At 57.1% G+C, this 20,552-nt stretch overlaps 1 protein-coding gene across 6 annotated transcripts in view; it reads left to right on the plus strand.

The window, feature by feature from the left end:
* Positions 1-20,552, plus strand: part of ATP2B3 (ATPase plasma membrane Ca2+ transporting 3) — a 32,255-nt gene that overhangs the window by 3,997 nt on the left and 7,706 nt on the right. Inside the window, exons 3-20 of one of the 6 annotated variants that reach the window (XM_040974569.1) lie at positions 88-345; positions 666-791; positions 1,681-1,806; positions 3,591-3,632; positions 4,750-4,914; positions 5,134-5,348; positions 6,090-6,332; positions 6,517-6,758; positions 7,526-7,760; positions 9,496-9,675; positions 9,764-9,851; positions 10,171-10,277; positions 10,934-11,125; positions 13,220-13,433; positions 14,600-14,811; positions 15,406-15,513; positions 16,600-16,782; positions 20,176-20,289. In XM_040974569.1, coding sequence (XP_040830503.1) covers positions 88-345; positions 666-791; positions 1,681-1,806; positions 3,591-3,632; positions 4,750-4,914; positions 5,134-5,348; positions 6,090-6,332; positions 6,517-6,758; positions 7,526-7,760; positions 9,496-9,675; positions 9,764-9,851; positions 10,171-10,277; positions 10,934-11,125; positions 13,220-13,433; positions 14,600-14,811; positions 15,406-15,513; positions 16,600-16,782; positions 20,176-20,289 — 3,050 coding nt within the window. Of the gene's footprint in view, positions 1-87; positions 346-665; positions 792-1,680; positions 1,807-3,590; positions 3,633-4,749; positions 4,915-5,133; positions 5,349-6,089; positions 6,333-6,516; positions 6,759-7,525; positions 7,761-9,495; positions 9,676-9,763; positions 9,852-10,170; positions 10,278-10,933; positions 11,126-13,219; positions 13,434-14,599; positions 14,812-15,405; positions 15,514-16,599; positions 16,783-20,175; positions 20,330-20,552 lie in introns of all 6 variants that reach the window. The other 5 variants (XM_040974571.1, XM_040974574.1, XM_040974572.1 and 2 more) reach the window with 5 other exon arrangements.

Here is a 20,552-nt window from a genome sequence, read left to right on the forward strand (position 1 = left end):
GGTGCGACCTGGACGGGTTCCCAGGGCTCACAGCGCACTGGGTCCTGGGCGAACATGACTTCTCCTTGCTTCTGTCCTTGGGCACAGCCTGCGGGAATGTGTCTGGCGGAGCTGAAGATGAGGGCGAGGCCGAGGCAGGCTGGATCGAAGGGGCCGCCATCCTGCTGTCGGTCATCTGCGTGGTGCTGGTCACGGCCTTCAATGACTGGAGCAAGGAGAAGCAGTTCCGGGGCCTGCAGAGCCGCATCGAGCAGGAGCAGAAGTTCACGGTCATCCGGAACGGTCAACTCCTCCAAGTCCCAGTGGCCGCACTGGTGGTGGGGGACATTGCCCAGGTCAAGTACGGTGAGTGCCTCTTACTCCAAGCCTCTCAGGGGACTCTGCAGCACAGGAAGCTGTAGGTGGGGAAGGCAGGGGAACGTGAGCCAGGGCGGAGAGAGCTTCCAGTGTCAGTGTGTCCCAGCAAGTGGGCTATCCCACAGGGTGCACATGTCTCCGGTCCCTGGGAGCTGGGTGAGTTGGCTTCCAAAAAGGAGGGGGCCCAAAGAAAAGGGCACCCAAGTCCCTCCATGTCGCAGGTGGCCTGTCACCTCACAGACCCTCCCACGGGGATAGGGGAAGGCAGTGGCCACAGGCCACAAGAGTGACCACTGGCCACTCCATAGGAGACCTCCTGCCTGCCGATGGTGTGCTCATCCAGGGCAATGACCTCAAGATCGACGAGAGCTCCCTGACAGGCGAGTCCGACCACGTGCGCAAGTCGGCTGACAAGGACCCCATGCTGCTCTCAGGTGACCAGCACCCCAAGGCCCACCGACAGGCTCATCCTCAACCAGCAAACCCTAACGCACCTGTGCAGTGAGAGAGTTTAAAAACCATGGCCATGGTAAAGCCACAGTAGGCCATTGGAAGCCCCATAGCAGCTCTAGCCATGGCACAGGGACATGGTCCACCTTCCCCCCAGGGCCAGTAAGATGCTTTGGGGTTCCAAATGGGAAGCCCCAGAAAGAAGGGACATGCTGAGAGCTTGCAGTCCAATGGGGGATAGTAGTCCCTTGCCTACAAGCTGTAACTTAGCATAGTGTTTATTCCAGTGGCCAATGTGCTGTGTGACTGCACACAGAGACCAGGTTTTGTGACCTGTGGATCTTAAAAAAAATATCTGAAAGGCAGAGTTATGGAGAAGGAGAGAGACAGGGAGAGAAATCTTTTACCCATTGGTTTATTCCCCAAATAGCCATAATGGTCAGCCTGGGGCGGATCTGAAGCCAGGAGCTTCTTCCAGATCTCCCATGTGCATTCAGGGACCCAAACATGTGGGCCGTCCTCCACTGCTTCCCCAGATGCATTCGCTGGTAGCTGGATCAGAAGTGGAGCAGCCAGGACTCGAACCAGCACCTGTATGCAAAGCTGGAGAATAGACAGTGACTGAATGTACTGTACCACAATGCAAGACGCTGCCCAAGCCTGTACACAGGTCTCTCTGCTCCTCTGTAGGCCTTTAGGTCCCCTCCAAACCCAGAGGGAGGCTTCCATGTAACCTTGGGATCAGCACCGACTCTGGGGATCTCTGAACACTGAATCCTTGGCTTCCCTGGGAAAGACGTCCATGGGCACTGAGCATGTCTCCCAGCAGGTGATGCAAATCTCTTTCTCAGTCTGTCTGTGTTGCTGTACCAGGCACCCATGTCATGGAAGGTTCTGGAAGAATGGTGGTGACAGCCGTTGGGGTGAACTCCCAGACAGGCATCATCTTTACCTTGCTTGGAGCTGGTGGAGAAGAGGAGGAGAAGAAAGATAAGAAAGGTAAAAGGCATTGACTTTGGGGTCCCAACCCTGATGGAAGGTGGTCTGTTAAGTTTATTCAGGGAGCCACCTGCTGGGCTGTTCCTTCAGGACCCAGCAGTCTCTCCAGCTCCTCATATGACTGCTTTGCATTGTGTGAGCCCTGGGTGGGGCAACGGAGAGAACCTATGTTGGAGGAATATGGTGAGAGGAAGATGGCCCAAGCAACAGGAACAGTCACCTCAGCTGCTGGGGCTTGGGCCCTTCCTGGGGACGCTCAGCCAGAGGGAGGGCAGACAGGCAGACAGGGCCTGAGGGATAGGACTGTTGAAGAATGTCCAAGACCACAGGGTGCTGGCGAGGCTGAAGGAGGGCAGAGAAAAGCAGCCTCGGGGGTTAGGTGTCTTCTGAGACCCACCCGCCACCACCCTGTACCCACACGGCACAGCCATGGCCAGATAGTCCTCTGAACAGGGGCTGAGGAACTATGGCGCTGACCATGGTGCTGTCCTGCCCAAGGGCTCCCCGGAGCCTCCGCTGGAGACCATGCCCCTGCTTCTGCCTGGCTTTGCCCTCGTGTTCGCAGTGGGTAGCAAGACCTCACCTTGGGAAGCTGGAGGCAGAGGAAAGCAAGACCTTCTTCTGGCAGGGCTCAGCCTTGTGTCCCTGTCTGGGAGCTTTCTTGTCCCCATTCTACACAGGGTACCCCAAGAACCACTTCACTGCCCAAGGGTCTCCCTCCTGGAATGGTGAGACTCTCCATGACTGCTTCTTAGGTTTCTTAGGCCCTGTATTTCACGACTTGGTTCTCGGCCCATTATTTGACCTCCACAAGAGCCCTGCTGGTCCTCCCCAACTTGGTTGCTCCCCAGCCTCTGGGTAAAGGGCAGCGGCTGCCAAGCTGGGCCTGTCCCCTATGTCCTTGCTGTCGTCTTCTGGGCCCAGCTGTTGGGCACCCCCTGACAGTGCCTCCATTCCCCTTTGGACCTGTGTGTCTGCTCCCCTTCCTCCTGTGCAGGTGCCTCCATTGTCACCTTTCCGGTGACATGGCTTTAGGGCATCTACCCCAACAGGTGTCTCCCTTCCTCCACGAGTCCCTTTCCCCCTTGGACTACGCCCCCAACCCCCACAGAGGACCTGGGCAGAAAGGGCTCCACATACACCTGCCTGCAGACCCCAGACCCTGAACACACTGCCTGAGAGCTTCTTGGCATGCTGTTGGTGTCCCTGAATGCTAGTGCACAAGCCCTTCCTGGCCTCACCTTGGCCATCTTATCTCTGGACCTGGGGCCAGTGAAAATACAGTTCCTCAAGAGGGTTCCAGCCACTGCCCATGCTCTTTGCAATGTCTCTGGATGTCCACACTCATGCCAGCATACCTACCTACCTCCTGCCATGCAATGACCCTGGGCATACAAGCAAGCTCCCCCTCCCCGTGGGTTAACCTGTGGCTTGGAGACCCCCCAGCAGATGCTACAGTATTATTGTGTCTTTAAAGCAAGTGCAGAGCTAACCTGCAATGGCAGTTACAGAGAAAACATGTCTGTATTGGCCAGCATAGCTGGACAGGGCTCCCAAGCCTTAAAGACCAGCCAGGGAAACCCAGGGCTGGTTAGTACCTGCCTTGTAAGATTCCCTGTAAGCCTGGGGTTGAGGCTGCTGTTGGGAGGGGGGACAACAGCCTGAGCCTGGCAAGCACAGGACACAGAGAAAGCCCTTCCTCTGGCCCTCCGTCACCATGGGTCCTCCGTTGTCTGTACATGCCAGGCCATGCGGGTGTTCTCAAGGTTTCTCTTCTGTGATAGGCAAACAGCAGGATGGAGCCATGGAGAGCAGCCAGACCAAAGGTAAGGTGCCACAGCGGGGTGGGACTGCCAGAGGGTGCTCAAGAGTGGGGGTGCAGCACTGGGAGCCCAGGCAGGTGGACTCATACTCCCCTGCCTGATGCATCAGGCATCCCGAGATGCAAAGATGCTGCTGATTTGTGGGTTCCCAGGTCATGGGCAAAGGTCCCCAAGTCCTCCAGCCCGAATGCGCTTGAGTGATAGACAAAGAAAAAGCAAAGGTGCTGCGGGCAGTGGCGTAGCCGCAAAAGAGAAATGTTGAGTGGGCTCTGTGGTCCGTTCTATGGGCTGGAAGCCGAGAGGTGGAGGAAAGCATGGTCCCGGCCCTCAGGAAGATCATGGGCAGAGAGGAGAACATGGGGCAGTACTCAGATGCAAGGATGCAGAGTTACAGCACAACATACAATCAGATAAGTGAATTGAACCACAGAGGACAGCAATGTGGGCGGGTGCTTGGGCTGGGCTAGGGGAGCGGCAGCAGATGCAGCATAACGGTAACCCAACTGCATGACAACTGGGAGAAAGGAACCCTGGTGGGTGGCCCTGTGCTGCCACATGAGCAGGGGTGTAGAGGTGCTGGCATATTAAATGGGAAACAAAGGACAAATTATGGAAAGCCCTAGGCCATTGGTTTGGGTGTCCCATTTCTGAGGAGGGGGTGACAACTGCAGCCCCCAGAGGATGTGAGTGTGTGAGGCCAGGGTTTAGAGGGGAGGCAGATGAGGGAGTGAAGGAGGGGGAGTGGTGGGGAGGGAGAAACACAGGACAGCAGGGAGGAGGGAGAAAGCCAGAGGCAGCTGTGTGGACATGGGGGAGGTAGGCAATGGAGCACAGCCATGGGGGCCAGGGGATGGTACAGCAGTACTTCAGGGTCTCCTTGGGAAGTGACCTGGACATTAGTGGGCAAATGAGGCAGGTTAGTATTCTGGAACATTCTTTAGGTTCCAGTCTTGTGCTCCCGGGTATTGAGATTTGGGCCCAAGTTCTTAAGAACCACACCTCTGCCCCACCCGGGACAGTGCTGGAGACATCTAGCTGTGCTACACTTGGAAAACCCCTAGTAGCGCCCACTGCCCCTGGCTGGGCAGTAACCTTGGCCATGGGCTTTCTGTGTATGCAGCTAAGAAGCAGGATGGGGCAGTCGCTATGGAGATGCAGCCCCTGAAGAGCGCAGAGGGCGGGGAGCTGGAGGAGCGCGAGAGAAAGAAGGCCAGTGCACCCCGCAAGGAGAAGTCGGTCCTGCAGGGCAAGCTCACGAAGCTGGCAGTGCAGATCGGCAAGGCAGGTACGCCTGGCCAGGCATGGAGGCCAGGAGCCCTGATGGCCCTGGCTGTGACTGGGGGCCACCAGTATGGCGTCCCGACCACACCTGCCCCGACACCTGCCTGGGGCTTCAGAGCCCGCCCCTGACTCTGTCACAAGGCAGCCAGGGGTCTGGAGCCCACGGATAGAGCACAGGGCCCAGTGTGCCTCACCTCTTCGTCCCGCTTCGACTCTGTGGCAGGGCTCGTGATGTCTGCCATCACCGTCATCATCCTGGTCCTGTACTTCGTGATAGAGACCTTTGTCGTGGATGGCCGCGTGTGGCTCGCAGAGTGCACGCCGGTCTACGTGCAGTACTTCGTGAAGTTCTTCATCATCGGTGTCACTGTGCTGGTTGTGGCTGTCCCCGAGGGCCTGCCTCTCGCTGTCACCATCTCCTTGGCTTACTCTGTGAAGGTATTCACACCACGATGCATCAGTACCATGGTGCAACCTCTGAAATGGGGTGGCAGGCTTCTGGGCACCACACAAACTCAGGGAGGCTCGGGGGAGGAGAAGCTCTGCCAACAGACCCAGCAGCATGAGCAAAGCAGCAGAAGCCCAGGCTTTGTCGTCTGCCAGATGCGGGCAGGTAGAGGATAGACAGGCCAGGAAGCTGATGGTGCTGGCAGACATGGGTGGGGCAATAGGAGCTGGCCAGGCACACTGGGAGGCAGCAGACAGAGCCTGGCAGAGTCGGGGGTGGGCTGGGGAAGCTGAGAGAAGAATCTGAGAAGTGGCAGCCCACTCCCCTAATGAGGAGATTCCCTGGGTCTTACAGCTCATGTTAGCTGCTCATTACTGTAACAAAATCACTGAGGCAGGCTACTTTCTCAAGAGAAGGGCTCGTGGTCCTAGAAGTTCGCAGTGCAGGCTCAGGCACAGGTCCCCTGGTACATCACACGCAGAGTAGGAGCACATGTCTCGGGCTTAAGGGGCTAAGTTCCGCCAGGAGCTTGAGGGCTAGCCGAAACAGCACCTTTAGCATTGTCAGGTGCTCGCTACTGACCAGACTCCCTATCAGGCAGGCAGCACCACTGGGGAGCAGACTCTCCCACAGTGTTTGTGTGTTTGTGGAGTGCCTCTTCCTCCTCTCACCCTGATGAACGAACAACCTAAGACACGAACCCTGCCATCTCCTGGTTGTGGCCTTTACAGAAAATGATGAAGGACAACAACCTGGTGCGCCACCTGGACGCCTGCGAGACCATGGGCAACGCCACGGCCATCTGTTCGGACAAGACGGGCACGCTCACCACCAATCGCATGACGGTGGTGCAGGCCTACCTAGGAGACACACACTACAGAGAGGTTCCATCCCCCAGCGCCGTGACATCCAAGATCCTTGACCTTCTGGTCCATGCCATCTCCATCAATAGTGCCTACACCACCAAAATACTAGTGAGCAGGGGCTGCCGGGCACGGGCTGAGGCAAGGGAAGGGGAGCCGGCGCTCATCACCAAGCCCCTGCATCACTTTGGCAGTGGTGCTGGTCGTGGGCCTCCCTCTCCCTGATTGCTGGGCTAGCCCCTGCCAAGGCTGGTGCATGATGGGAAAGCTGTGTGCTGCTCTCCTCCCCCGACAGCCTCCAGAGAAGGAAGGTGCCCTGCCGCGCCAGGTGGGCAACAAGACCGAGTGTGCCCTGCTGGGCTTCGTCCTGGACCTGCAGCGGGACTTCCAGCCTGTGCGGGAGCAGATCCCAGAGGACAAGCTGTACAAAGTATACACCTTCAATTCGGTCCGCAAGTCCATGAGCACGGTCATCCGTATGCCTGACGGCACCTTCCGCCTCTTCAGCAAGGGCGCTTCGGAGATCATGCTCAGAAAGTGAGTGCATGGCGGCCAGGCAGGAGTTGTGGCTGGCTGGCTGCAGGCGACTAACATGGAGACTTTGGTTGGCTGGTGTGTCTAAGTGAACCATAACTCAAAGTGACTGCTTGCACACCTATTTTTTTTTTTAAAGATTTATGTATTTTTACTTGAAGGGCAGTTAGAGAGAGAGGTCTTTTGTCTCTTGGCTCACTTCCCAAATGACTGCAATAGCCAGAGCTGGGCTGGTGCGTGTGTGTGTGCGTGTGCGTGCAGCGTCCCCATCCAGCAAGGATTCTAATCCAGCTCCTTGCCTGTTGCTTAGCAAGGCGGCAGAAGATGGCTCAAACACTTGCGTTCCTGCACCCACGTGGGAGAGCCAGAAGCAGCTCCTGGCTCCCGCCTTTTGCCTGGTTCCACCCTGCCCACTGGAGCCACTAGGGGAGTGCGCAAGCAGATAGAGGAGCTCTCTGTGTCTCTCTTTCTCTGACTTGCATGTCCATGGGGCTGCCATGACAAGTCACCACAGTCCAAATGATTCAAACTAGCAGGAATTTTTTTGTCTCATTGCTGTGGACACCCCAAGTCTGAAGTCACAGGGTATGGGCGGCCCTGTGTTCTCTCGGTAGCCATCGGCACTGCGGTCGGTGTCCGCGTCACCCGGTCCAGCCTCCAGCCTCGCCCCACATCTGCCTGTTTCTCTGCGTCCTCTTTTCATGTGCCCTGACCAGAGCTGTCTCCTCTCGCTCCCGCCCTGCTTCTCCCTCCCACTGGCCCCGCCTTAGGTGCACTCACATCTTAAACAACAACGGGGAGCTCCGGCTCTTCCGGCCTCGGGACCGAGAAGACATGGGGAGGAAGGTGATCGAGCCGATGGCCTGCGATGGCCTGCGCACCATCTGCGTCGCCTACCGTGACTTCCCTGCAGGCCAGGAGCCTGACTGGGACAACGAGAATGAGGTGGTGGGCGACCTCACCTGCATAGCTGTCGTGGGCATCGAGGACCCTGTGAGGCCTGAGGTAGCTATGCCCTCTGCACGGGCTGCCCTGGTACCCGTGCCCTCAGCCCCTTCCTCCCCGTCCTTCCACAGGGTCAGGGATAGTCACCTGACCTTGACCCCCACACAGCTGTGGCTTGCCTTCTGCCAAGCCGTCTTCCACTTGGCCTGTGGATCTGGCTCAGGCAAGAAGTGCTAGTAGCCAGAGCTTGGCGTTTGGAAGCTACCCCCACAAGACGGAGCCCCAGAGTGGGAGCTGAGGGGCAGGAGGGGCCAGATGGCACCAGGGAGTGGGTACATCCTGACAGGAAGGCCCTGCTCAAGATGGCAGCACTTCCAGAAGCATCTTTCCCCAAGTCATGTCAGCAGGGTAATAGGAAGCCGGTTGCGGCTGAAGCAAGAGCAGAAGGAGAAGGGCAGAGCTGCCTAGTCGTGGCCTTGACACCCAGAGGTCACTAGAGACCTTGATCTGTGACAGGTTCTATGTAAAGACTGTTCAAGAGGCCAGCAGGGCCCTGGAGACAGCGTGCTGGGCACAGGAGTACAGGCTGCCCAAGCCAGGGCCATTCCTGTGCTGCCAGGGTCTCCCCCAGCAGTGGTCTCCGTACAGCATCAGTGTACCCTGAAAACATACATTTCTGGAAGCTGCCCAGGGTGGGGGTACAGTTACAGTGGGCTGTGCTTACCACATCCATTACACCCCAGTCACCCCCAGCAGAGTAAGAGGGGACAGGGCACTGGCGAGATGATGTGGAGCTGGGAGCTCCTTTGTCACCCCACAGAAAAACTGAGGCCCAGGGCACAGGAAGGCAAAGCCATGAGGAGGGGCCAAGGCAGAGAGAGTCCAGGTGACAGATGACAGTGACAAAACTAGCTGTAAAAGCCCTGAGGCTGACCCGCAGCGAGACTGGCCAGGTGGCTGAGGAGGCAGCCAGAGCTGGCGTGCTGGTCCCTGGTGCAGGCTTGTCATGGCCACTTGGTGGCAGCAGAGGGGTGGCTTCCCCACACTTTGGGATCATGAGCTCAAGGGCCTCAAAGTTACAGCGAGGCAGCTAGGACTAAGCAAGTGTGCGCTGTCGCTCTGTTACAGCCTCAGCTGGGACCCTTGTCTTCTGGCCACACTCTCCCTGGCTGAGGTCACAACACCCCTTTCCCCTTTGGTCTCAGGGACCACCAGCCACGATGCACTCTTGCACTCTCCAGCTTGAGTCAGCAACTGTTCGCACAGCATCCCTGCTCAGCCCCTCAGTCAATACCTGCCTCCCACCTCCCCCCAGCCACTGCACCATCCACAGGACCCATGCCATGCCCTCCTCACTGCTATAAGAAGGTCCCTCTCTCCCAACAGCACCCCCACCAGTACCTCAACTCCCTTCTACTGTAAGACAGCTTCTGTTTGCCAGTTTCCAGAGGACAAACCGACATTTGTAGTGAAATGCGCACCGCCCACCAAAGCACCTGTGGAGAGTGTAAAACTTGTAACTCTAACCAAAGGGAGAATGTCTTTGATTTGCCATCATAAAAAAAAGAGAAACAAAATTTCGTGAGAGAAGAGCCCAGAGCTTAGCCATCAGCTTACGGCAGATACCTGCCCGAGGTCAGGCAGCCAGAGGCGTAGAAGGCAGGGGGCCCCTTTCTCATTCCTCCATAGGTGACTTGTCCAGAGTAAAAGCTTCTAGAAGCTTCTCTCAGCATTGCTTAGGCTGTGTGGCTCCACCCTGCTCTCTGAGCTCAGCTGCTTCTCTCATCTCTCCCAGGTCCCTGAAGCGATTCGCAAATGTCAGCGTGCTGGCATCACAGTCCGCATGGTAACGGGTGACAACATCAACACGGCCCGGGCCATCGCAGCCAAGTGTGGCATCATCCAGCCTGGGGAGGACTTCCTGTGCCTGGAGGGGAAGGAGTTCAACCGCAGGATCCGCAATGAGAAAGGAGAGGTAGGTAACTCCCTGTACCAGCTCCCCACTCCCCCTCTCCCATACCTGCAGAGCTCAGCAGCGTCTGTGTGCTTTCCCCTGACCCCAGATAGAGCAGGAGCGGCTGGACAAGGTGTGGCCCAAGCTGAGGGTGCTCGCCCGCTCATCTCCCACCGACAAGCACACACTAGTCAAAGGTAAATGAGGGCGCCCACGCCAGCACCGTATGTGTCCCAGTGTGTCCCGGGAGCCTGCCTGGGAAGTTACAGATAATGCTCCATCCCTGAGCCTCAGCATTCGCATCAGGGACATGGGGACAATAATGGGGAAGCCATCCCCTCTGCCTCAAGGGCTGCTGAGCCATAGCTCACACTTCAGATGATTCTTGCTTCGACCCTGTTTCTTTGAGTAGTAAGGGAGGATTGCACGGGGTCGCAGCCTCTGCGCTCTGGAGAGGTGCGGGCCGGGGAAGGGTTTGCAGGTGGCAGCCCTGCCCTGCTCCATTCTGTGTTGCAGGAATTATTGACAGCACCACAGGTGAGCAGCGACAGGTGGTGGCAGTGACTGGGGATGGCACCAATGACGGGCCAGCTCTCAAGAAAGCAGATGTGGGTTTTGCCATGGTAAGCTGCCCCAGCACATGCTGCCCTGGGGGTCACGGTCTTTACCTTGGCACTAGAGCAGCTTTTCCCAAGGCAAGTGCAGTGGTGATGCCTGCCTGCCACTCCCCAATCTGAGTCCCTGCAACAGGGCAGCCTGGTAGGCGTTGCCCACATTGCCTGCATGGCTGGCGCTGGACCTGGCTGCTGGGAGCAGCCCATCTTACCACCCTGCCTAATGGGCAGGCCCTCCACTCACCCACACTAGGTACAGTTCACCCAAAGCCCAGGGCTTCCAGGAACTATAGCCATGGGGGCTGGGAGTTATAGGGGCCTTGCCCGCCGCAGACCTCCCCGGCCCAGACTCCCAAGACCCCAAGCTGCCCCAAAGAGCTAAGAGCCGGCAGCAGGATGGGCCACATTGTCAGCTCCCTGTGTGCTTGCAAACAACAGCCCTCACTGTGACATGTGACAACTTGCTGTTTGTAGTATGCAAACATGTTGTATAAAAAGGAGTGCTATTCACAGCTTTGGGGGAGGGGTTTCTCTGAACACGAAGGACACAGAACCAACCTGGGGGCCTGGGTGATGCTCAAGAATGGCTGGGAAGCAGCTTCCCACGGCCTCCCACGGCCTCCCACGGCCTCCCACGTATGTTTCTGTGTTCATACCGCCCCCAGGGGATCGCAGGCACAGATGTGGCAAAGGAGGCGTCAGACATCATCCTCACCGATGACAACTTCACCAGCATCGTCAAGGCCGTGATGTGGGGACGCAACGTGTATGACAGCATCTCCAAGTTCCTGCAGTTCCAGCTGACGGTCAACGTGGTGGCCGTGATCGTGGCCTTCACCGGCGCCTGCATCACCCAGGTGGGCAGCAGGGGGCCATGCTCAGACTAGGGATGACTGCGAACCGTCCCAGCAGATCATGCCAGCACACCTAGCTGAAGACCTCATGCCTGGGACCTCGCTGTGAGAGCAACGCGGCCGCCTAGGCTACGGAGCTCCAAAACCGTCACGAGACCGGCTTTTAGCCTCTGAGTTGGGGGACGATTGAAGACAACGGTCTTTCAAGTTTTCCGTCAAATCTGAATAGGCTCAAGCGCTTACACACACAGCCACACACACGATCCTTCAGTGAATTCGAATTTGTTTCTAAGATTTTGTTTGAAGGGCAGAATTATAGAAAGAAAGGAGGAGAAGGAGAGCGAGACCAGATCTTCCATCCACTGGTTTCCTCCGAAATGACTGCTACAGCTGAGGCTGGGTCAGGCTGAAGTCAGGGCAACAAGCACTTGGGCCGTCCTCTGCTGCTTCCCTAGGTGCACTAGCAGGGAGCTGGATCACAAGTGAGCAGGAGGTGCTAGTGTTACAGGTGGAAGCTTATCCCAATGAGCTACAATGACTCCGGATTCCTCTAAATAAAAACTAAAGTCCTTACAATGGTCTGTAGGATTCTAGAAAAATCCACCACTTTAGAATGAAGGATTTTAGAATTTTTAGATTTTAGAATTTTTGGAATACAGTCAGCAGGATTTTTAAAGATTTAGATTTTATTTTTATGTTAAAGGCAGAGTTAGACAGGAGAGACAAATGCAGAAAGAAGGGGATCTTCTAACCGTTGGTTCACTCCCCAAATGGCCGCGACAGCCAGGGGTAAGCTGATACCAGGAGCTTCTTCCAGATGTGCCACACGGGTGCAGGGTCTCAGGGACCTGAGCCATCCTTCATTGCTTTCTCAGGCCAGCAGCAGAGAGCTGGAGCAAAAGCGAGGCAATTGGAACATGAATTGGTGACCACATGGGATGCCAGCGCCTCAGCCCCTGCATAGGAAACCCCATGCCCATTAGCAGTCCCTCCCCAGCTCCAGCCCCGGGCCCACAGTGTGCTGCCACTGTGGACTTGGTTGTTTTGAACAGTTCATAGCCATGGATGTGACTGACGGATGGTCTCTTAGGTCAGTGTGTCCCTTAGCTCAGTGCTCACAAACTCCATTCCTCCCTTCCCCTGGCCACGTCCCGCCACTTGTCTGGCTCCACCGCAATCTGCCTTGAGGGGCACCAGGTGCGCTTGTCCATCCCCTTGGGGCCAGGTCATGTGGTGAGTGTCTGCAGTTTGCCTCCCATGAGAGAGATGGCGTTTATTGTTGAAAAGCAGTAACCATAGTAACCAGTCGGAAGTGCACAGTTCCACGGCTTGCTCTATGTGGATTCGTTACTTCTGGAAGTTTCACATGAATGCAGCCGTGCCAGATGAGGGGATTCTCCCACAATTCATGGACAATGAAATTAAAACACAACTTGGTTCAGTGGCAAGAAGAATGTGAAATACATGCTTACAAGGGACTCTTTAGGCAGTTCACGGAAACGCAGGTCATGACGAAGCTAGGAATGCATAGCATTGTCTTGTACAGCCAAGTAGACTTGTGGTTCCATTGTCCGCACGTACATGTGTGGTCTTGTGTGTCTGGCTGCTTCGAGATGAATATTTGTTTCTCTGTTTACTTCGTTATTTGCCTTCTTACTTTACTTACTTGAAATCCAGAGGTCCTATATTTGCTGGCTCACTGCCCAAGTGCCCCCAACAGCCTGGGCAAAGACGAGAACACCATGCAGATCCCCGTGGGGGTGGCAGGGACCCTAACCGTCAGGCCTGCACCTGCTGCCCCCTCCACCAGGGTGAACAGTAGCAAGAATCGGAGCGAAAGTGGCAGAGTTGAGCTCCAAGCCAGGGGTCTGATGTGGTACACAGAGCCTCCCAGGTCACCCCTCCTCAGGAGGCTGATTTTTAACCAAAAACCAGAGGAGACGGGAAACAAGAAGAAAGCCTCCTGCTCCCTGGGTGACTGGGGCTATCTGACGGCTGAGGGGGGTTGAAGCCCTGGCCCAATGGCAGCCTAGGCTCTGTAAACTGAGTTTCTTCCAGAAAATTCCAGCTCCAGGACTCTCCTGCTTCTCTCCACAGGACTCTCCTCTCAAAGCCGTACAGATGCTGTGGGTGAACTTGATCATGGACACATTCGCTTCACTGGCCCTGGCGACGGAGCCACCCACTGAGTCCCTGCTGCTACGGAAGCCCTATGGCCGGGACAAGCCTCTCATCTCACGCACCATGATGAAGAACATCGTGGGCCACGCCGCCTACCAGCTCACCATCATCTTCACCCTGCTCTTTGTCGGTGCGTTGCCCCTGGGGCTCTGGCCTTGTGGGCCAACATGCTAACCAGGTCTAATGGGGCATTCTGGGGACTAATGTGGTACAGGGTCTGTAGCCCATAACAGTGGCTCCTGGATTCTTTCTGAGGCCCTGCCCGTCTGCTCCCAGGTCCCTGGCAGCTGAGAAACACAATCCGTGGAGAAGGCAAAATATCTCGCGGCCACCCACTCATGGAATAGCCATGGAAATACTTCTTGGCCCTCTCGCCCACTTTTTCCCCTCTCCTGACTCCTGCAGCATCAGGGCAGGGAGCAGGGAGGTCGACGCAGTGGCCAGGATGTGAAAGTGGGAGAACAGGAAAGAAGAGAGGGAAGAGAGGCAGAAAGACAGCAAGGAAGCAAGCAGGAAGGCTAGAGGGCAAGGGCACAGACAGGACAGTGTGGGACAAGACAGGCCCCAGGCCCCTGCTAGGGGTCATGGCCAACCACCCCAGGGCTGCAGTCCTCAGAGACATGGATCACACTGCCCAGCAGCTGCGCCTACGCCAGAGGCAGCTCTGTGGGCAGGGGTGGCCGACTCCTGCCTGGCTCTAGTTTACCCTGACCCCATCATGAAGTGTTGGGGTAGCAGAGCTGCCTCTTGTGGGTGCAGCCTGCTGCCCTTGCACGGCGGGGGCACTCTCCAGGTGCCTGGCACTTCACTGTGTGGTCCCATGTCCACAAGGCTCTAAAAAAGCTGGAAGTAGCATGGATGCGGCAGGCAAATCAGCTTGCATGTTCTGGTCCTTCAGTGCCCAGTGAGGTCGAAGCTTCATAGCACATCCCAGGAGTAACCCTTGGGGTCCTGTGACAGGTCAATACATGGGGGGTGGGCTCTGATTTCCTGTGAGCCAGAGCTACCCCAGGGCCCAAGGGCAGCTGCAGCCTTCCACGTCCCCCAGTTCTCCCCACTCCCACCGCCCAGCTCCTGCCCCAAGTGCAAAGGAGGTGAGACGCCAAATGCACCCCTTTACACTCCTGCCCTAGGACTTCTGATGTTATCACCTGCAGGGTTCACCCCTGTTCTGGTGGGATCTGGGGGATCTTAGCTCACCCCCACCCGCACCCTCACTGGGTATGGCTGCCCAGGCAGGGTCTGGGTGGTCATGGCCAAAGTGTGGCTGAGTGATGTCATGCATGCGCCTTGCAGGGGAGCTGTTTTTCGACATCGACAGCGGCAGGAACGCGCCGCTGCACTCGCCGCCCTCGGAGCACTACACCATCATCTTCAACACCTTCGTCATGATGCAGCTCTTCAACGAGATCAACGCCCGCAAGATCCACGGCGAGCGCAACGTCTTCGATGGCATCTTCAGCAACCCCATCTTCTGCAGCATCGTGCTGGGCACCTTCGCCATCCAGGTACAAGGGCAGCTGTGCCCCTGATCTCCTCCTGAGGCCCCACTCCTGGCTATATCTGCTGGTCCCAGTGCACACACTGGCTTGCAGAGGACCCTTCCCCCAGCAACCAGAGTGGCCCCATCTGGTCCCATCTGATTCCTAGTGTAACTTCACTCCTGTTGTAATTCCAGAAGGTTCTCTGGGCAATGCCCTCAGTGCCTGGTGCTGACTTGCTGAGCTCTGCCCGCCATGGTGCCATGAGAATCTTCTGGAGGGCTGCAATGTCCTGGGGGGAAATTCAAAGTGCAGAAGGATGAAAGATGTCACTGAAAGTTTGTTAATCCAGATGCCAAGAGGAAGGCCTGCCATGCCCTTGAGGGGCACAGTAGCAGAGGAAGGGACACACGGCAAGGCCTTTACTGTGGCTTCCTGGGAGACAGAGAGCCACCGAGGTGAAGCAAGACCAAGCATGCATGCACACATGACTTGCAAGGTCAGATTCAGAGCAGTAGCAGGAAACGTGGCTCAGAGTGTTACGCCATCACCAGAGCCCCGCGGGCCAGGCGCGGGTGGCCGTGTCAGCGAGCAGCCCGTCTCCCTCACCCTCCTCTACAGATCGTCATCGTCCAATTTGGCGGGAAGCCCTTCAGCTGCTCCCCGTTGTCCACGGAACAGTGGCTGTGGTGCCTGTTTGTCGGTGTGGGGGAGCTGGTCTGGGGACAGGTGAGTGTACCTGCTGGGCTCTCAGCCCCAGGCCTCGTGGGCCTGCTCCTGCAACATGCCAGGGCCTATGTGCGCAAGCACTCAACAGGTTGCTGGGGGCAGGGGAGGGGGAAGCAGCAAGATGGCCAAGTACAGCACAGGCAGAGAGGGGACTGGGGAGTCTGCTAGGGCTGTCCCTGGGGCAGGAAAGCCACCACTGCGAGCAGCTTCCTGGAGAGAGCTATCGAGAACAGAGCAATGAATCCCTTCGAAGTAATCCATGAGGCAAAGAGAGAGCCTCAGGCTGGGCAGTGGCTGCAGCATGCACTAGGCTCGCGGCGACAGGAGCCATCCGAGACACTGCAGCGGGCTCCAGCAGCCATGGCAGAGCAGCGGGCTCCAGCAGCCATGGCAGAGCAGCAGGGATCGAGACGCTTCCACACAGGGTGCTTATTGTCTCACAGTTTACAATTCTCCACGGCCAAGATGAAAGTGCCAGCTGATCAGATCCTTGTCTAGCGGCGCCAGCACCCCCTCCCCCACATCCTCGGCACACTTTCATCCTGGCCTCTGGACGTGTTCTCCACAGCCGGCTCTCCCGGCTGACTCTCGCCTTGACACTTCTTCCGCATTCAGTCTCCAGGCCCGTCTTTATCCAGGACTGTCTGTCTCCAAGAGGGACCAGTTAACCCTCCCAGGGTAGTTGTGCTGTTGGCACCTGATCCTCCCACAGTGATATGGGCCAACAAGAGCCAGGGGTTGCCAGCAGGGGTGGAGACAAAGTACAGCCATGTGGCACTGCCTGAGTGAGACCTGCTGCTCCCAGGCGAGGGGTCTCAGGAGCCAGTCCTCAGTGTCCGTAGCCTTGGGAGTCTCGGGGAAGGAACTGGCAGGGTAGCGACACACTCTGGGCTCCCAGGAAGGAGTCCCAAGGTCCCAGGGAATACCATGGCCCATCCCCTGGAAGCAGCTGTCCTCCACCAAGGGGACACGGATACACCAAGGCACGGAAGCAGCCACCCCATGGCCTGACTGTGCAGAGAGCAGGAGATCTGCCTGTCTTCATGGCCACCCTTGTTTCTGTCCCTTGTCTGGGGCTCCCTGCAGGTCATCGCCACCATCCCCACGAGCCAGCTCAAGTGCCTGAAGGAAGCAGGCCACGGGCCTGGCAAGGATGAGATGGCCGATGAGGAGCTGGCTGAAGGCGAGGAGGAGATTGACCACGCCGAGCGGGAGCTCCGGAGGGGCCAGATCCTGTGGTTCCGGGGCCTCAACCGCATTCAGACGCAGGTAGGCTACAGCTGTGCTCAGCCCCCTTGGCCCTGAAGCCGCAAGGTGCTGGTGCCGAGTGGTGGGTCTGTGGGGTCCCTGAGCAGTGCTGGCTGCTTTCTTGTGGCCTGCAACTGGGTCGTCTGTGCTCATCTGCTAATCATGACTGCCACCCAGCCAGGAGTGGGCACTTTCCAAGGCTTCATAAAGGCATGTGTATTGAAGTTGCACCCCCTCTCTATGGCATTTCTTCTCAGAATGTTCTAGATTCACTGTCACTCCATTTCATGCCCTCTTGTAACCCTCCTGCCGCCTGCCCCCCCCCCGAGGAGGGGATTCATGTGACCCTTCTCAGCTACCCTCCGAAACTGCTGGTGCACCTACTCTGCCCTGTAGACTTCTCTGTGCCTCCATGGTTTCGTGTCTTCATTTGCTTGGCACCCGCACTTCACCCTTTGCTCTGCCCTGCTAAAACCTTACAGACCAAGCAGTGAGAGTGAGGTGCACCTGCAAGGGAACTACATCTCCCAATCACCTCTTCCTGGGGCATTAGCATCAGCTAAGGTGGGACCCCGGCCACACCCCCTCAGGAGTCTGATCTGAAGCCACACCCCTCCGCAGTGACTACCACCCATCACCAGAACTTGTCCCAAGCTGGCCATGTGTGCCTTCAATACCACAGTCCACCCTGAGGCCCTGGGAGTCTCCCCAGTATCTTCAGGATCAAACGTAGGTTCATGTCTCACTCATTGCCCCACATTCCCCGTACCCCCGTGCTGCCACCACGGGGCCCTAGGCCCATTCAGTTCCCCACCGCGTCTTCTTGAGGTGCCCTCTTCCCACTCCAGTCTTTCAAAGCTTTCACAGACTCCATTCCCTCCTGCCACCACGGGTACCCAGATGGTCAGAATGCTCTGGGAAAGCTTCCCTCAGGTGCAGTTCTCCAGGCCAGACCAGGCTGCTGAAGGGCTGGGCAAGGTGGCACTAGAGAGCTCCAAGTCCAAGGGGCTTCTGCTAGCTCAGAGAGGGACACACTAGCTCCAGCATCTGGCCTTGGCTGGGCTGGAACAGAGTGCACACTGGGGGGAGGGGAAGGAGAGATCTCGGCAGCCAGTCTGCTCTCTGAGAGCAGGTGCACTGTGTTCTGGGTGTGGGTATTATGAATAAGGACCAAATTAACTGTAAGAGCATGGCACTCCTGTCCTAGGGACTGTGTCACTGAACCCCAAGGCTTATGGGTTGGCCAGAGTGGGCCTTTCTGTGTGTTGTGCCCTGTTCTGCAGAACATCGCAGCGGGGCAACAACAGGACCTCGTTGCTTGATGCCCCCACTCGAGGCGTCAGTGGCTCCCCGACTACCTGTGTGTGTTGTGTCTTCTGTGTGCCTGTGGGCCCTTAGGCCCACCACTGCTGCTGTGCCAGGACCAACTAGTAGGTAGGGTCTAGTAGGTAGGGTGGTGGGGTAGCCAACCAATCTGGATATGGGTGCCCATGTGAGTGCTGGCTGGCCAGATGCCTTTGCCTGGTGTTACACACGTGGCCGTGGGGATCCCCAGAAGAGGCCTAGAGCATGGTCACACAGAGCAGGCCGGCCACTCTGCTTCCTGCACAGCACCTTGATCTGGAGCTCTGACTTGGACTTAGTCCCCATCCAGTGTACTTCTCATAGTGCTGGGGCATCGGTAGTCTCAGCTGGAGTTCGGAAGTTTCTGCTCTTTGATTGCAAATCTTTGCTTAAAGAAACCCAAATAAAGCCTGAGGCACAGCCTCAGCCTCACCACATGTGTACAAGCCCCTGGCAGCTAGCCTAGATGGGCAGATTTTGTGAAGCATGGCAATGCCCAGTTTCTAGAGCCAACTCCCCTTGTGCAGTTGCTCAGGAATGGCATTATGTAACGTGCTACCCTCTTCCTGGGGCATTAGCATCAGCTAAGGTGGGACCCTGGCCACACCCCCTCAGGAGTCTGATCTGAAGCCACACCCCTCCGCAGTGACTACCACCCATCACCAGAACTTGTCCCAAGCTGGCCATGTGTGCCTTCAATACCACAGTCCACCCTGTAACAGTCCATTATGTAACGTGCTACCACTCGCACCAGCATCCCATACTAACAGTGCAGCACACACGTAGGTGGGATGGCACTTTGGAGCCGGAAGCTTGGGCTTGCGCAGAGCAGGAAGTTATGACAGCTGTGGTTTTGCGGATAACAACTGTCCCATTGGGGCACTGAGCAGAGCAGGCAGGAGAGTCTGCTGTCCCGTCCCTTGCATCTCATGCCACACTAGGAGTCCTACAGACAGGGAAGGTCATCCGCCCTAAGCTGGCACATGCACACACTGAGAGACTGCAACACCATCACATCTGTCCTCTTTCCACACGATGACATGTAAGCCTGGCACTAAGACCATGCTGGGTTCTCAAGCTGTGGCCGTAGCATTGTCCTTGCCATGAGCACGTGGGACATGCCGAGCAGTCTCTTCTGTGGTGCATCTCAGGGCCGAAGACGTGCCCGTGTGAAGCCCCGGTCAGTCACGCAGCTGAGCCTGGCAAGGCTGGGGCCCCAGTAGGCTGGAAGTGGGCTTGCCCAGAAAGGCACGCTGGCTTTGCTGCAGCCATGTGGCAGACTCCTCAGCATTTCAGAAGCCACATCTGCCCTCGAAGGAAAGAGATGACCCCCGTCCCCCACTCCACTGAGGTCATTCCAAAGGGGAACCCTCCAAATCCTTGCTGCTTGCACCTGCCCCACCCCCGGGCCAGCGTATACATGACACTATCTGTGTCAACGGCTCCTGCCCTTCCATCAGCCTCTCCCCTGGGTCTCAATCCCACTTCCCCTGTCAACTCTTAAGCGGAGGACGCAGCAGCAGTCCCCGAGCCGCCCTCAGCCCACAGGAGCAGTCAAAGCAGCAGCTGCAGAGCACCCCTCCCACATTTCCTGCAGCCACTCTTGTGTCATGGCCACCCCACACTTTGACTGACAGTCAAGGATGCCGGGGATCCCTGGTGGACAGCCTCATTTCTAATAGAAATGTGTCGTATCCCTCAGGTATGTTGGGGCAGAAAAAAAAGGTTGAGAGCTACCGAAGTAGGATAACAAAGTATGACGAGACACAGGTACTGCCCACCAAGTGGCATATGTTGGGAATGCAAATGACTGAACTGTGTGCAGTGTGTCTGCTGGGTAACCCATCCCCACCCACTGTCACCAGCACTAACCATTTGCTCAACAAACCTTCTCTCGGCCACGGGCCTGGGTCCAAAGTGTGCTCAGCTCCCAGGGAGTGGGGTGACCCAAGACGGGGCCTGGCCATCGTGCCCACGTGTGTGCCCCTGTCCTCGCCCCGCCCTGCCCCAGCGCCGCGCATGCCTGGACAACAGTGCAAGCCAACCTTTATCTCGTTTTCTCTCCCACAGATGGAGGTAGTGAGTACCTTCAAGAGAAGCGGTTCATTTCAGGGTGCTGTGCGCCGGCGGTCTTCAGTCCTCAGCCAGCTCCATGACGTAACCAATCTTTGTACCCCCACTCACGTAATTCTCTCTGCTGTCAACCCCACCAGTGCTGCCGGGAGTGAGTCTTGACTTCCCTTTTCTCTCATAAATGGCCTCTCTGGGGGAAGACAAAGCCTTCCCGCCGCCTTCTCTTTTTTCTAGTCTTGCACGTGCGCTCAGCGTGCCTCTCGCGTTCTCTCTGGTGAGAAGCACGCCCCGCCAGGGTGTGACGTGGGCGGTCCGTGTTCAAGGGCTCCTTCTTCCATCCATTGCTCTGCCCTTCTTGAACCTACCTGCATTTG

This window comes from Ochotona curzoniae, unplaced genomic scaffold (assembly GCF_017591425.1).
Source record: "Ochotona curzoniae isolate NIBS_2020 unplaced genomic scaffold, NIBS_Ocur_1.0 contig_2469, whole genome shotgun sequence".
Classification (NCBI taxonomy): domain Eukaryota; kingdom Metazoa; phylum Chordata; class Mammalia; order Lagomorpha; family Ochotonidae; genus Ochotona; species Ochotona curzoniae.